The sequence below is a fragment of the Melanotaenia boesemani genome, chromosome 8 (assembly GCF_017639745.1).
Source record: "Melanotaenia boesemani isolate fMelBoe1 chromosome 8, fMelBoe1.pri, whole genome shotgun sequence".
Classification (NCBI taxonomy): Eukaryota; Metazoa; Chordata; class Actinopteri; order Atheriniformes; family Melanotaeniidae; genus Melanotaenia; species Melanotaenia boesemani.
In genome coordinates, this window is record NC_055689.1 from 18,550,536 (window position 1) to 18,567,697 (window position 17,162).

General features: G+C 40.7%; 1 protein-coding gene across 2 annotated transcripts in view; it reads left to right on the forward strand.

Moving 5' to 3' along the window:
- The window catches only part of kmt2cb (lysine (K)-specific methyltransferase 2Cb), an 83,808-nt gene extending 67,357 nt beyond the window's left edge, over positions 1–16,451 (forward strand). Inside the window, exons 40-61 of one of the 2 annotated variants that reach the window (XM_041993633.1) lie at positions 71–179; positions 374–443; positions 535–595; positions 730–962; positions 1,816–3,435; positions 4,261–4,452; positions 6,325–6,489; positions 6,575–6,704; positions 6,877–7,024; positions 7,112–7,296; positions 7,733–7,869; positions 8,230–8,509; positions 10,007–10,146; positions 10,945–11,058; positions 11,146–12,262; positions 12,362–12,498; positions 12,599–12,741; positions 12,858–13,032; positions 13,125–13,241; positions 13,335–13,408; positions 13,808–13,916; positions 14,628–16,451. In XM_041993633.1, coding sequence (XP_041849567.1) covers positions 71–179; positions 374–443; positions 535–595; positions 730–962; positions 1,816–3,435; positions 4,261–4,452; positions 6,325–6,489; positions 6,575–6,704; positions 6,877–7,024; positions 7,112–7,296; positions 7,733–7,869; positions 8,230–8,509; positions 10,007–10,146; positions 10,945–11,058; positions 11,146–12,262; positions 12,362–12,498; positions 12,599–12,741; positions 12,858–13,032; positions 13,125–13,241; positions 13,335–13,408; positions 13,808–13,916; positions 14,628–14,720 — 5,549 coding nt within the window. In that variant the 3' untranslated portion in view covers positions 14,721–16,451. Of the gene's footprint in view, positions 1–70; positions 186–373; positions 444–534; positions 596–729; positions 963–1,815; positions 3,436–4,260; positions 4,453–6,324; positions 6,490–6,574; positions 6,705–6,876; positions 7,025–7,111; positions 7,297–7,732; positions 7,870–8,229; positions 8,510–10,006; positions 10,147–10,944; positions 11,059–11,145; positions 12,263–12,361; positions 12,499–12,598; positions 12,742–12,857; positions 13,033–13,124; positions 13,242–13,334; positions 13,409–13,807; positions 13,917–14,627 lie in introns of both variants that reach the window. The other variant, XM_041993634.1, reaches the window with a different exon arrangement.
- Positions 16,452–17,162: the final 711 nt, after the last annotated feature.

Consider the following 17,162-nt stretch of genomic DNA (forward strand, 5'->3'; position numbering starts at 1 on the left):
CTGCTTCAAGATTTTGGTGTACAACTCAGTGCAGAAGGATTATTTTTGACTACATTGTTTGTTCTTGCAGATTTTGATGCCATCACTGACCCCATCATGAAAGCCAAAATGGTTGCTCTAAAAGGCATCAATAAAGTCATGGTTCAGAACAACATGGGAATGACCCCAATGGTCATGAGCAGCAGGTAAACATTTTAATTTTTTCACTGAAGAAATTAATCTTTATGCCAATAATAACAAATTTAATACAGTAAAAAAAAAGAAATCTAGTAACTTGTAGTTGGAGTGTACTTATAGAGCTGGTACACTTTTATAACGCTATGAAAACTTGTTTTTGTATGTTTGAACATTGCCTGATCATGTTAATCTGTTACAGATTTCCTTCTGTTCCTGTACCACCTTGTCCAGAGAGCACACCACTTCCTCCACAAGTTGTTGGACCGGTAATTGACAACTTATTTATAATTCCAAAACAATATCATCTCAAATGTTTGGTTACAAATGTACAAACATTCTTGTTCATCTTGGTATCAGGATGGGAAATTAACACAAGTTGCAAGACCAAATCCCCCTAACTTTGGACCAGGATTTGTCAGTAAGTTCCCTTTATAGAAAAAAATTCCTTACACTTGAAGATTTTTCTTCATCAGAAGTGTTTTATGGCTGATGTTTGTTTTTTTTATGCTGCCAAGATTGCTAGGAAAAATAAAAGCTTTTTTCTTTCTTCAGACACTGCTCAGAGGGCTCAGTATGAGGAGTGGCTCCAAGAGACCCAGCAACTACTTCAAATGCAGCAGAAGTTTCTAGAAGAGAAGATAGGAGCTCACAGGAAGTCTAAGAAAGCCTTGTCTGCCAAGCAAAGAACTGCTAAGAAGGCAGGCAGAGAGTTCCCAGAGGAGGATGCTGAGCAGCTCAAACATGTCACAGAGCAGCAGGGTGTAGTGCAAAAGCAACTGGAGCAGGTAAATGCATGGCCTGTCAAGCACGACCATTGAATTTTTTCTCTACTATATATGCTGGCTGCCTCTATCATAGTCCTTTGATTGGTCATGTAAGCAAGGATTTAATTGGTAAAGAAAATACTAGTTAACACTTACCTGGCTTTCCAACTATGTTAAGGATTATGTGGCATTCTAGTAAGGTTTCACTGCATAACAATGAAAAAATGAATGTGTCAATAGCCTTTACAAAAGAAATACTGGCATTATTGATTAAGTGGAATAAATCCATATATGTTGTGATCCATCATCTTTGCATTTTTAAGCTTATTTTATTTAAATCAAAATCAGAGGTGCTGTCTTTGAAAATATCTTTTATAGAAGACAATTAGTTTTACACATTGGTTTAGTTTAATTAAATAAAGTATATGATGTGCAACAGAATGTATTCATTTAGCTATTTTCTTTTTCTGAACAAACTAGTACAATATCCCACAGAAGAGTCAAACCACAAAGACTTGTCTCAACCAGAGATATCCAAATGTATAGACCTTCTAAAAGTGCACCGAGCCTTAAACAAATGAACTTGGAAGAGTGTACTCTGAAACTGACACTTTAAATCTTTTGGTTACTACTTGAAAGTAAAATCATTCATCTGCCGCTCATGGGTAAATTTATCTCCTTATCATAATGTGACTGGGAAGATGCATAAACACAGTGTCATATAGAGGTCCAAACAAAAATGTATATAGAGCTCTAGTCTTGTCCAGTTTCTAGATTTTGCTCCTGATGTATGATGAAAACACCATGAATCCATACACCATCACTCTTTTATCATCATTTTAATGACAAAGATTAATTTGCTTGCTTATTTCAGATCCGCAAGCAGCAGAAGGAGCATGCTGAACTTATTGAGGAGTACAGAGTGAAACAACAGCAAAGCAATATGACACCAGTGATGCCTGGCATGCACCCAGTGCCAGGTCCTGCTGGCATGGTGGCCAGTGGCCCGCCAATGGTACAGCCTCCCATGAACCCTATGATACAGATGCCACTTCACACTGGCCAACCAAATGCACCTCCACGTATGCCCAACCCACCACCTGGCTGGCATCCTGGTGCTCCTATGACTATGGGTGGACCAGGAATGCCACCTATGCCTCCTCAGGTACCTGTTGGCAATGCAGCTCAACCCCTTCAGATGCATCCACAGATCCCTGTAGATTCCCAAGCACCACCCGCTCCACCCAGTGCTGTAAAACCCATGCAGGCAAGTGGTGTGAAGTTTGATGACAACAACCCATTCAGTGAAGGCTTCCAGGAGCGCGAAAGGCGAGAGAGGCTTAGGGAGCAGCAGGAGAGACAGCGTGTGCAGCTCATGCAGGAAGTTGAACGTCAAAGAGCCCTGAAACATCGTATGGAAATGGAGCAACAAGGGATGATGGGGCCAGATGGGAACATGGCGCCACTTGCTCAGATGCCATTCTTTAATTCAGATCTACCACAGGACTTCATGCAGCCCCAGAGACCCCCCTTACAGCAATCACAACAACTTGGACCAATGTTTCCCCAGCAGCAGGGCATGCAGCCTGGCATGGGTTCACCACCTGGAACATTTATTCAGGGTGAAAGAAGAGCAATGATGGGCAATGGAATGATGCCACCTGACATGGGACCTGGTTTAGTACCTGATAATGTTGCTCTACAAGGGCCTAACTTTCCTCACGGTCAACCCAGACCTCGTCAGTTCAGTGGACCAGGATTGATATCTCAGATTCCAGGTGAGGGTCCACCATTTGGGAATGATTCATCTACACCTTTACCATCCAATTTCCCAGGCTCAGGTCAGTCACTTATACAGCTCTACTCCAACATCATCCCAGATGAGAAAGGGAAAAAGAAGAGGAACCGCAAAAAGAAGAAAGACGAAGATGCAGATTCAGTCAAGACGCCCTCAACTCCACATTCAGACCTTACAGCCCCTCTTACACCATGTGTCTCAGACACCTCCTCAACTCCTACTCGGAGCACCCATCTCTTTGGAGACCAGGACTTGTCAAGGTCCCCATTACTGGGATCTTCCACCCCTAGTCACTCAGAACTTGAGAGACAGCTTTCTGGAGGGCAGTCTGGGCAATCTGGTCTGTCATCAGATACTTCAAAGACCCCGGCTCAGGAGCATGAGAGGATCCTCAGTAACATAAAGCTGGAGCAGACTGATGCCACCGAGTGTCACGGACCAAGAGAAGGACCAGGCTCGGAAATGAGCTCTGTGAAAGAAGAGGGTAATAAAGGGAGCATGTCTCCATTCCCTTCTGGACAAAGCCCAAGCAAGGGAGAGGCTGGAAACGAACTACTGAAACACCTGCTGAAGAACAAGAGTACACCTCCACCCGGATTGTCCCAGCAGAGGTCAGAGGAAAGCCTGCGCTCAGAGGAGGAGGAGCCAACAGACTGCAAAACCCTGCTGAGGCAAAGCTCTGTGGACAGCAATGGGGTCAGTATTTGTATTAGTCATACAGTTAGACTGCTCATGGGGGATCAACATAGTGAGTCAGATATGAGCTAAGTGTTTCAGACGGGAGACACGTCATAGTTAAATTGTTATGATTCAAAGCTGTCAGTATAAAATCAGATTTAACATCTTGCGCTCCACACCCCTAGGAACCGGGGTTTAAGGGAATAACATCCGGTTTTACCATTTACACGGGTTAGATTGGACGACAACAGGTGACAGTCATTCTGCGTCATAGAACTTTCCATCCTTGTCGTTAAAGATTGGTGAGGGTTAGGATGAATCAAGAGTTATGAGCAGTACCAGACAAAGTATTTACTGTATATATGTTTATTTTTATGCTGGTGAAATGCACCTGCTTGCAGTGTTTTTGTCCACTTTTTAGCTATTTTGGGATAAAATTGCATCCCAAAAGAAACGCTACAGGAGAAGTGCTGGAGATGATCTTAAAGACTGTGGGACAGAGTTGTGTCCTAAATTCCTCATCGAATGACAAGGATGTTATTCAATGCTAAAATGTACCAAACTGAGCCGAATTGAAAACACCTAGCCATCTATTTACTAAAACCTTTGTAACTTTGTTGTGCTTCACTTCAGCACTGTGAAAGTTTGCACAGAGGGTTTTGTCTATTAAAGCAAATTTTCAAAGCATCAAAAGTGTTAGCATTAGCTTACCAAGTTAGTTTACATAGTTTATAATTGCAATGAAATAATCAAATAATTCTTTTTGGGTATGTTATTTTCAAGCTGAAACCTCAAAAAGTTTACTTTATGACTTTTAAGGCAAAATGTTTTTCTCATCTCCAGGCATTCTCCGATGGCACCTCCGACTTTCCTGGACCTCTGCTCACTGAGCAAGAGAAGAAGAAGGGAAGGAACAAAAGACCACCAAAAGGAGGCGAGAAACCTGCCTCTCGCTACAAGAAGAGAAAGAAGGAAGGAGATGAGAGGCAACTGATGCACTCTGGACCAGACACTGTAATGACCCAAATCAAACAGGTAAAACTTTTACATCTAATCACGCCTCCTTATAAAACTGATATCACTAAGCCTGAAAGAACAAAAGATGACAGATTTTGCTTATCAATCAAAATTCTGTTCTGTCACTGCTTTGATCATCACTGTTATGTGTTTTAGACAGATAGACCGATAGATACTTTATTAATTCCCCAAAGGAGAAATTCCGGTGTCTGGCACCAAACACAATCACACATATAAATAAAATAGGATGAAAGTTACTAACAATAGTAATAAAGTGCACAGATAAAACTCAGTTCAGTTCAGATAAATCTGTTGAACAGCATAGTAGCTGAAGGGACAAACAACTTTTTAAACCGTTCGGTTCTACGGTACATCGAGAGGAGCCTGTTGCTACGGTTACTCCACTGATCTGCCACTGTATCATGCAGTAGATGTTTGGAGTTGCTCAGAATGCCCTGCATTACAGCCATTGTCGTCCTCTCCAACACAGCTCCCACAGAGTCCACTTTCCTCCCCATCACAGACACACATTTATTAATCAGTTTGACCAGCTGGTTACCATCCCTTGTGGTCATACTACCACCCCAACCGACAACCCCAAAGAAAACAGCACTCACCACGACAGACTGATAAAAAATGTAAAACATGTCACTGCTCACATCAAATGATCTGAGCCTTCTCAGGAAAAACAGCCTGCTCTGTCCCTTCCTATACGTGACACATGCCTGTGTTGACCAGTCCAGTCTGGGATCAGGGTGTACACCCAGATACTTATACTTTTTTGTACAAGTTGTACTTTTTTGAGTGAGAGATGGAATGGACCTGAGAATCACATGTCAAGCACATACATATCTATATGGTGGGAACCACGGCTCTGGTACCAGACTGTGTGCATGTTATTTTTTAGAATTTCACAGCCGTAACTAATAAAGACATTCAGTACCACTTAGCAAGATTTAAACGAACTGGTGCTTTAGTCTACTAGTTTCTCATAAAAAATAACATTGATTTAGAATAGAATAGAATAGAAATACTTTATTAATCCCTTCAGAGAGCCCTCAGGGAAATTTGGGTACCAGTAGCAATACAACACCAACAGTAAAGCAGGACAAGCACAAGACACAATATATACAGGTACAAAGCAAAATAGAGGCAAATAGAATGCAATAAATATAACAATAATAACAATAAGATAAGTTAATAAAACAATATAAACAAGCATTGCACACAGTAGAGGTGGAACAGATTCCCAGTTCACTATTGCACGTATAAGTTATAGCAACTCTTTGTATGGGTTATTATGCATGTGTTCTATCAGGCGGACTTCACACCTCCCTCTCCCCCTCTTGCCTAATGCAGGAATAAAACCAAATAAACCAAATCCGAAATAATGACTATGATTGCTTGTGCGCAGAAAACAAACTTGTTTATGAACCTTTTAACTGTTTAAAGCCGTACATTATTACCGGTATTATTCTGAGGTGTAGAATATATTAATATCTGAACCAGGAATTAAAACTCTTAAGGGTAATTTTTCTTTGGGGAGTTTTAAGATTACAGAGTCGTACACACAAAATACGGAATTAATGCTTTGCCCCATTGTTATACATAATCTAAAACACAAATGACTTGCGGGATATGTTTGTGCACCAGTTTCATAAACATTCATGTCAGTCAGCAAATTATAATTCAGTGTTCACAGGACACTTTGGTACAAAATACATTTTTGGCTTTAACTCCAAGAATTACTAATCAGTTCATGTTACACTGTAAATATGACCATGATCAGTCTCCGGTAGTCTCACGTTTTCTGGCTTTTATGTTCTGTTTAATAGTTCTGTTTTCATTTCTCTCTTAATCATTCCACTGCTTTTTTTCCTCTCTTCACAGCAACTCTCTCTGCTGCCCCTGATGGAGCCATTGATTGGGGTCAACTTTGCCCATTTTGCCCCTTATGGCAGTGGCCAGCTTAACGGAGAAAGCCTCTTGTCTGGTACTTTTGGCAGTGCCTCACTAGATGGAGTCTCTGATTATTACTCCCAACTGGCCTACAAGGTGAGATCTGCTTGCATTACTTAAAGGAAACTTGTTGTGTTGAATGTTTCTGCAGCATCTTATGACTTTGGTCCTGATTCCACAGCAGAATAACTTGAGCAATCCTCCAACTCCTCCGGCATCTCTTCCTCCCACTCCACCACCTGTGAATCGACAGAAAATGGTCAACGGATTTGCAACAACAGAAGAGCTGGCAAGCAAAGCTGCTGCCATGGGTAATAACTTAAGAGTGTAGCAGTATTTCTTGAGACTTGCTGAGAATTATCTCTTCCAATATGTTGCTTCTCAACATTGGTTGGCATAGTTTATTTATATTTGATCCAGCAATCTTAAAAATAAGATATGAAGTATTACCACTTTATATTCATTGTTTTCCTGTTAATACAGTCTCCAAGGGTCTGGTGCCAAAGCCACTACATGTCCCATTTCGGGCTGAGGAAGATCTGCTCGCCCGGGCTATTGCTCAGGGGCCCAAAACAGTGGATGTTCCCGCTTCACTTCCCACCCCTCCTCACAACAACCAGGAGGAGCTGAGGTAATGAATAAATAAAACCACTTCATTTATAAGGATGTGTTTTAGCTTCATGTTTTTCATTGCATTTGCTTATGTTTCTGATAACAGTAACAGAGGGCAGGAGCCATGCAAGGACAGGGACACTCCTGATAGCTTTGTTCCATCTTCATCTCCTGAGAGCGTGGTTGGCATGGAGATCAGTCGCTACCCAGACCTCTCTCTGGTGAAGGAGGAGCCTCCATCTCCCTGTGTGTCTCCTGTGTTCCCCGTGCTTCCTCCCCCTGATGGGAAAGGTGAACACCCACGTGAACTCCCTACATAATTTAACCATCCAGTCATAATTAATTGGTACTTTCCATGAAGTTTAAACACAAACTTCGTCATAGAGGGTCATTTTTTTGTTTTTTGTTTGGTTGTTTTTTTTGTCCTTGTGCCAGGATATCTTTTTGTTGTTTTAGCCCACCATGACACAGTTAATTGAGATGCTGTTTTTTTGGCTGTGAGGAAACAACAGTTTATTGTCCATGTTTGGAACATGTCCACATAAACTGTTAATTGTCCCATATATACAAAACACATTATAATCAGCTACCTACTATCCTAGAATACAATCATGGTTTAATAGTGTGATAGTTGTTTTTTGTTTGTTGTTATTTTGTTTTGTTTTTTTTTAAGATGTTACTTAAATTTATTTTATTTTACGACATTTTCTATTCTTTAATTCTCTAGGGACGGAGACCAAACTGCAGGATATCAAGACTGAACCGTCTTCAATGTTTTTTGGCTCCCCCTTTGGCCCCATGTCTACTGATTCCAAACACGGGATGGTTTCTGTAGCTATCACACTGAGACCAGCTGCAGCTGAGGTATGAACACTTACATTTATAGAGGCTGAAATTCAGCAAAGACTGTAATCTGTTTTTATTCCACTCTTTTATTCCACAACAAATAAAATCTGGCAAACCAGTGAACAATAAGGTATGTTTGGAAGCTGACTTGAGTACCTGTAATTTCGGACTGGGATTTTTAAGACATTAGAGATCACCTTAGTAACAATCTCCACCAGATCTGTGTTATTGTGTATACATTTTATGTTATAACAAATATTTAATTCAGGATATGGCAATCTGAGAAATATAAACAGTCCAGAAGAACTTTTGAATAAATAGTCTTTCCATGAGATTTTGATAAGACGCAGGTGCTTAACTACTTGTTGTGTTTGTCAGAATATCACTGGTGTGGTGGCAGCCATTTCAGACCTACTGTGTGTGAAGATCCCCAGCAGCTATGAGGTCAGCAGCACCCCAGACAGGCCCACTCTATGTATGCTCAGTGGTCCCAGGGTGGGTCCTCATGGCATGGAGCCTCGACCTCCCATGTTCTTCCAAGGACCTGGAGATAATGGAGGGCTTCAAACCCGGCAAGGACAGATGATCAGGCCCGGTGGACCACAGGGAATGATGCAGCAGCAGGGACATCATTTCCGTTTCCATCTCAATAGCCCAGGTAAGGGAATAAAACTGAATTAAACAAGCATGTCACAGATTCCCCCAAGTACTGTAATACAGCCTGTAATTGAATTGTCATGTCTGATTTAAGCTGCACATAATCGTTCCCTGTGCGAAAGCACAAAGCAGCACTGCTCTTCTGTATGTAATTGCTTTCTTTCAAACATCCAGATGAGTGATTATTTTTCTGAATAGTATATAAACCAGGGCTACTCAATTCATTCCTACCAGGGCCGCAGTCGAGCAGGTTTTCCATGTATCCCTGCTTTAGTACACCTGAATCACATTAAATTGATCTAACAGCCAATGAAGTTCTGCACAATGACTCATTAATTTGTTTCATGTGTGTAGAAGCAGGGATACACAGAAAACCTGCTAGATTGCGCTTCTCGTAGGACCAAATTAAGTAGCCCTGATATAAATGGTAAATGGTCCATATTTATACAGCGCTTTGCTGTACCTGGAACGATACCCAACACACTTTACATCATACATCACATTCACCCATTCACACACACATTCAGGCACTGATGGCCGAAGCTGCCATGCAAGCCGCACAACCACGACCCATCAGGGGTTCGGTGTCTTGCCCAAGAACACCTTAGCATGAACTCAACTTGGTCGAGGATCGAACCGGCAACCATCAAACCATCAGTTTATGAAGTATGTTATTATTTATCTAGTGATAAATAATAACATACTTCATAAACTGATGGTTTGATGGTTCTGAGAGCATACAATCCAGTTACTTACAAATTGTACTGGTTTCACCAATTCTCTCAGCGAATTGATTCCGTGAATGTTTTATTCTGTTCTTGATATGCTTGCACAGAATATGTAGTTTACCATGATGCTCTGGGATTTATATTAGTGAATCCCACACTCTCAATTGGTCATTGTTTGAAGGTCTGATGGTCTGCCATGGCTACCTATGGACTCCACATATGAACATTTTGGAAAACACATGTCCATAGGAGTCTATTATACCTGTTTACAAGGCTTTTCCTGGTCTGTACCCATCACACTATTAGGGGCAAATAGAAGTAAGAAGTCCAAGGAGTGAAGCAATCTAATAGTGAAGAGTAAAAAAAAGAGCAGTAAAACCAGTAGCTAAAATAACCAGAATCTGAGATTTTAAAGGCTTTTAGGAAAACACATGCAGCTGTAGAGGTGTTGACTGATTTTTTTTTTCTCTGTTTATGATCCCTGTTATAGATGACTTGTGATTCATATTTCTTGTTAATGTTGATAGCTTCATGTGTGTGTGGCTGCATGTGGTTCATTGTGCTACTGCCCATCTTGACCTGAACCTTTTTTTTTTTTTTTTAAATAAAAATGACAGTAAAAATCCTATCAAGTCTTTCCTGCATTCAAAAGAAAGAAAAACATTTAAAACTACATGATGATACCATATACTACTTATAAAATAAAGTAAGCCGTCTATGAGTGGACTTGCAGTCAGATAATGCATTTATAAACAAGTCTGTTGTTTCAGGCACTGCTGTAGCTCGAGGACCTGACAATAAGACCCCTGCCAGCCCAGGATGTAAACCACAGTGGTGCTGCAACTGTAAAGTGGTGGTTCTGGGAAATGGAGTGCTGAAAGCTGCCAAAGACCTCCCTGCTCACATGAAGGTACTAAATAAATTTGGCTGAAACATTAAAAATTGCTTACACAGTTTTTTTAATAAGCTGGAACACCTTCCAGTCAAAGCATTTGGATGTTAAAAACGTGATTTGGAGACTCTTAGACATAGGACTCACTGCTTTTAAGTTTCTTACTTATGCACAGTCACCAGCATTTATTCTCTGACCAAAAACCTCAAAATTCAAATGTAATTCAGTAGATAACTACACACCCTACTTTTTGCGTAACAACACCTAAAACTGCAAGGGTTGGGGTGGGAAGTGTGGGGGGATCAGGAAGTGGGCGGGACCGGATACACAGGCAGAAATGATTGACAGACAGCAGCTCAGCTCAGTGGCAAGACGTAAAGCGAGGCTCACAAAGCACCTACGCCACAGAGCGGGCATCGAGGAGAAAGACTTTCCCCCTCCTGAATCTCCTCAGCTACATACTGTAAGAACAAGGTGTACCTGAACCGTATCAGTCTGAGCCGTTAGCGCTGTTACGCTGGCCTGTCAGCAGCTCTGGAAAGCTCTGAAAAGCTGTGGAGACTCACAGCAGGTTGCAGCAGCTGCAGGAAAAAACACATTTATGGGTGCACTACCCCTTTAAAAAGCAATTAGCAGGTTAACAGACTGTTCTCAGCCTCTGATCATTTAATTCATTTAAACATTTTATGCTTTTTAAACTGACTTTTCTTTTTTGCTTTAGTTTATCTTAAGCAGTTTATCGTGATGATGCTTTGTTTAACACCTCATTCCTCATTCAGCCGGTTACAAACTGGTCTTTTCTTATTCTCTCATTAGGAATTCGAAGGCCGTTTAAAATCTGAGGAAGACCTGGTCTTCTGCAGTCACAGCTGTTTCCTTCTCTATTGTTCTGCATCACCACTGCCGTCCAGACCCACCACAGAAACAAAGGTTTGTACTGTTTAACCCCTGCAGAAAAACCGCAGGCAGTTTAAATAACATGTTGATAATTTCTTGATTTTTCCATCATCTTTACAGCAATCAGTGTCCCTTCTCCCAGCTTCTGAGCAAACAGAGAACTTTGGTAAAATTCAGCATCAGTACAGCAACAACATGTCCTCATTGGATGTTCACTGCCTGGCCCAGCTTCAGCCCAAACAGTCTCCTCCTTCTACTCCTCCTATCCCCTTCCCAGCAGCAAGTGAAACACCCAAGACAGAGGCAAAGTCTGATGCACTCAAAGTGACAGTGAAGTTAAAGACCCGACCAAGGTCCCACGATTTCTGGCACCAAGGCAAGAGACAGAAAGGACTTCGCTGGAGAAAATGGACCGTTCAGGTGGTGGTGTCAAAAGGAAATTCTCAGCTCCCAGATGAGGATAAGATCGATGAGCTATTGAAGAAACTTGGGGCCTCCTTGCGTCCTCCAGTATCACTCAAAGACCACAGACGCTGCTGTTTCTGCCACCAGTTTGGAGATGGGCACACTGATGGTCCTGCTAGGCTGCTCAATCTAGACCTCGATGTGTGGGTTCATCTAAACTGTGCCCTGTGGTCGACTGAGGTGTACGAAACGCAGGCTGGGGCCCTCATCAACGTGGAGCTTGCACTGCGTCGTGGCCAAACAGTACGCTGTGCTTACTGCCAGCAGACCGGAGCCACTAGTGGCTGTCACCGACCACGCTGTACCAATGTCTACCATTTCACCTGTGCTCTGCAAGCCCACTGCACATTCTTCAAGGACAAGACCATGCTATGTCATGCCCACAGGCCCCGGGGAACAGCAGGACAAGCGTTGGAGCACGAGCTGCGTTGCTTCGCAGTGTTCCGACGTGTCTATGTTCAGAGAGACGAAATGCGTCAAATTGCCACCGCTGTGCAGCAGCCCGAGTTAGGTTATACATTTAGGGTGGGCAGCCTGGTGTTGCATGCGATGGGTCAACTAACACCTCTACAAATGGCAGCCTTCCATTCACCAACAGCCATCTTTCCAGTTGGCTATGAAGCTTGCCGCATTTACTGGAGCATGCGTCATGGCAACCGCCGTTGCCGCTATGTCTGTTCTGTTGAAGATGGAGACGGGCTTCCAGAGTTCACCATCAGAGTCATCGAACATGGCTACCAAGACCTGATCCTGACTGACACCTCTCCTAAAGGTTTACCCTCCTTGCTGATTTATAGAAAGAGGATTCTTTTGTTTTCCTGACTTTGCAGAAAGTATTTTTAACCATCTTGTGTGCTTGTCTTGTTATTAGGAGTGTGGGACAAGGTGCTCGGCCCAGTGGCAGAGAAAAGATCTGAATCAGCCACTCTGAAGCTCTTTCCCATTTACCTGAAAGGCGAGGATCTGTTTGGGCTCACGGTCCCAGCAGTCACCAAAATCACTGAATCGGTTTGTAACTATTTTGGATGTTTTTATTTGTTGCGCTGGAGTTAAAAATGTTAATAAATTTCTGTGTTGCATATTTCTTTACTGCTGCACTTAACTCCAGCTCCCAGGAGTGGAGGCATGTGACAGGTACTCCTTCCGTTATGGGCGCAACCCTCTTTTGGAGTTGCCTCTCATGTTCAGTCCAGCCGGTTGTTCCCGTGCAGAGCCAAGAACAAGCTCTCCCTGCACCTCACTGGTGATAAGGTAACTTCGAATGAAGCCAGGCTCTACTTTGTTAGTTGCAGGCGGTCTCAGAGTTCTACAAGGCTAAGGCAGAGTTTTTAACGTCATTTTTCCTGTCACTTTTCCACAAAACTTAGGCCACAACCCCAGGCTGTTTCCAGCAGCAGTGCCAGGTCTAACCAGAATGTGGCTCAAGGAGAAGGTGGCGTTCCTCATAGCAAGACTCCAGTGGTACACCCCAGGTCTTCTCAGTACCGCTGGATGAAGAGTGAGTGGAGAGCAAATGTCTATTTGGCCCGCTCCCGAATCCAGGTGAGTCAACTACATTTTAGTAAAGCAGAAACTGCTTCAGATTATAGTTTCTTTTTACAGAATCAGAAGCTACTAATGTGATGTATCCACAGGGCCTGGGGCTGTTTGCTGCTAGAGACGTTGAAAAACAAACCATGGTGATCGAGTACAATGGAACCATCCTCCGAAATGAGGTTGCCATTAGGAAGGAGAAGATTTATAGAGCTCAGGTTTGCCAGCTTTGCTACTGAACTTTATTTGCTTAAAAATGTTGTCATCTCTCAACAAAACTAATTGCATGTGATTTGTTCTTCGTCCCTTAGAATCGAGCAGTGTTCATGTTCCGCATCGATAGTGAACACGTGGTCGATGCTACTCGAACTGGAGGGCTTGCAAGGTACGCCGAGATTCCATAAAATTATTTTCCTAAGCATGTAAACATCAACATAAATTTATTCCTATATTTATTTTGTAATTCACTTTTTGATTAATAGTGAAACTATTTATTTTTTCTGAAATTTGGGGGGAAATCAAGTGATTGTACAGAAAGCACCACAGAGCAATACCAGAGCAGCTTAAAAGTATTTACAAAACTGTCGTCCAAAACATGGATGTTACCGTGTTGGTCATCATGCAGTGATTCCCACTGAGTAGCTTCTGCAGGATTCTTTCTTACCTCACATGAACATAATATAAATTAATTAATTAATCCTTCTTCGGCAGCTTTTAAGCCTTAATGTGTGTCAACACTGCTTACGGCAACATTTATACATTTCTGTGATGTTTCTTACCACAGATATATCAATCATTCTTGTGCCCCGAACTGTGTTGCTGAGGTGGTCACGTTTGAAAGAGGTTACAAAATCATCATCAGCTGCATTCGCAGAGTTGAGAAAGGAGAAGAGGTAGGTCTCTTTTTTTTTTTTCTTTGCCTCCTCTTTCTTCTTCTGTTTATTTATTTATTCTTTATTTTTTGTTTTTTTAAGGACTACAAAAGTGTATTGCATTCACTTAAAAAACTGTTTTTCTGAATTAAGCTAATTTTCCAAAAATAAAAAAGGCCCAGTTTCTAAGACATGATATGCTTGTCAGCGTTATTACCAGCAGCTTCTAAACAAGAAGCGCTTCTGTTTCCTCCAAAGTTTAGTTTTATTCAGTTTGACGCATCGAGAGAATCTCTTATCTCGAAGTTAGGTAGATGGGATTGCTATTAGTTTGACAACTTTATGCAAACACCTGAGGACTTTGTTCAGGGTTCCAATAAAGTAAAACTTTGAAAGTCTTACTATTGTTCAAGCTCCGATCATTTTAAGCATATACCTTCGAGTTTACAGTGCTTTTATTGAGACAGGTTGAATTTATCATGTGTCTAAATTCAATAATGATTCGATAATAATGCAGACAAGTGGCAGACATTATTTTGAAACACAGCAGAGAATTTTTTTTGTTATTTTTGTTCTTTTTTCCAATTATCTTGTTAATTTAATGCAGAAAAAACTGAATTTTTTTATTAGTTTTTTGGGGAGGCGTATCCCCGCCCCCCCACCATGTGAGTTCATAATGCTTCCGTACTAAACAACTGCATTCTCAGTAACAGATGATTCTCCCGTTTCCAGTTATGTTTCGACTATCAGTTTGACACCGTTGAAGGCCAGCACAAGATCGCTTGCCACTGCGGAGCTCCTGAATGCAGGAAGTGGATTAATTAAGCAAAACAAGAAACCCAGATGCATTCCTTGCTGTAGTGTGTGGGTGTAGTGTCATGACCTCTGCACAGAGAAAAATTCTTCACGTTAAAGTCATTTTACTGATGAGTAGAAGGCCCAAACCTTTGAAGCAATGAATAAATTTACAGGTTGGTTCATCTAGATCATGGAATAAAAACGGGTGGAGGAAGGGAAATCCAACACAGTAGCAGGATGTGATGTGCCATATATGAGGGGCTCTGTTGTACGTGATGCCTCCGTGTGTCTGTATGTATCTGCGTGTTTGTTTGGTGTACATGGGGTGCGGAATCCACCAGCGAATGAGAAAGCACTGTGCAGGGTGCGGCCTTATTGCTTACTAAGGGCAGGCCCTTTTGTTACATACTGTTAATGTATACCATATGACTAAATGTAGACATCACTGAATGAGGAATGTACAGCAATGAATACCGCGAAGGGAATATTAACTTGCACTAAAAAACAAAAAGAAAATAAACAAAAAAAAAAAAAGTACATACACAAACTTTTAAATACTTGATTCCATGAGTCAGTTTTATCATAGGTCTCTGTCATGTGATTTGTGTGGAATTTGAGAGGTTTTGTATTTATTACTGAGTGAATGAATTTTATTCTCAAAATGATGAGATTGAGTTAAAGAAGGCTAGATTGCTATTGTTTTTGAAGATTGAAGAAGACATGCTGTTACTTTTGTATAAATGTACATAAAGAAAACTATAGGAATAACCGACCAAATACTACCTTAACCTTCTCGATGTTTGCGTGTTTTTAAAATGTTTTTTGTTCCGTTTGTCATTGAAATTTATTTAAGATGGACGTTATTTCAGTTTGAGAGTATATATTATGATTATTCTGTACAGAATTTGTAATATAACCACAATAATTCACAAAGTATTTTTGTTGTATTAAAAGTAAGGTATTGTAGCGTACTGTTTTGTGACTTACACATGCTTTGACCACTCAAAAAAAAAAAGAAATATTTTTGTTGACTAACGTAACGAGTTACCGGTTACAGAATCAAAAAAGGACAAATGGTAAGAGATCATTGTGATCTGTTTGCCTTTAATCAGGTTTGATTTTAAAGAACTGTGAATTAGATTTTAAACCCAAAAAAAACAACTTTTTTCACTTTTTATCACGAGTAAGAACTGCAGCGTGTATTTACCTGTTTTTGTTACTTTTAAAACAAGGTGCGAACGTCTAATGATGATATGGACAAACCAGTGTGACAGGAAGAATCGTATGTGGAACTGTAGGTTCTACTTTTCTCTCTTTGGGGACAGAAATGGCATTCTGCTTAATCAAAAATATTTCTTATACTGACACTTCACAAGTCACATGCTAAGAAACTGAGTTTTTGCGTGCACAATTTCAAGTTGACTGTAAAGTTTTGCAGACAGTCTTAGAACTTGTAATGTATATGGCATGTATTTTTTTAACTTTCTGAAGACTCAATTGTATATATTTTCTCAATGAATGGTTGTAACAAAATTGTTTCTTGGATATTTTTCTTCTCTTGTATGATATTACATCATCCTGCCAGTGTGTTTGTGCGACATTTTATTGGTCATGTAAAGTAGGCAGACCCCCCCTTCCCCCCTTTTTTCTTTTTGTTTATTTTTGAAAAAAGCCTTTTGAAGTGTACAGAGTATGAGGTTTTGAGTTTGTGGAATTGAATTTAGAAACATTTACAAAAATAAACTATTTTACATGTTAGCAGGTTGCGTGTGATTATTCATGGTGTCATGTTCTAAAAAGTGGAATTTAAAAAGTTTTTTTATCATTGAATTCATTCATTTCTTAATACAAATGTTGACTTTTTGAAATGTTTTATTGACTAGATAAAACGCTTTGATCAATTCCATCTTTGATTGTGGATAATAAAACAATATTCAAGTGCATCAAACCCAAAGTCCCGTACAGAGACAATTTGCATAGCAGCAAATAGCAGCTCTATGCTGCTGCAGAGAGGTGGCAGACGGACGTAGTCGGGGAGCCAAAGTCTCGAACACTCAATAAAATATGTTGAACCTGACATGAGCTATCATACTTGCTATTTGTGGGGGTTTTTTTCTGTTAACTTTGACCCTAAGAACCAATAATTGGAAGGTCTGCTCTGCTGGAAATATTGCTAAAAAGAAATTGGGGCTATTTTAGTGTATGCATCATTTAGTTTTTATCTAGAAAAATGTGGATTTTTTTTCCTTAAATCCTCAGTGGGTTGGTTAGGCTGTCAAATGTATTCCAGATACACAGAACACATGATGACATCCACTGAAAAAATAACTTTTAAAACACATTTCTGTGTGATTTTTCATAAATGTAATGCAAAAAAAAAGTAATGTTTTCTCACTTTTTTCCCCAATATTTTCATCTTCATTGGCTATCAACTATTCCCCCGAGTTATGACGTCAGTTAATGTCATAC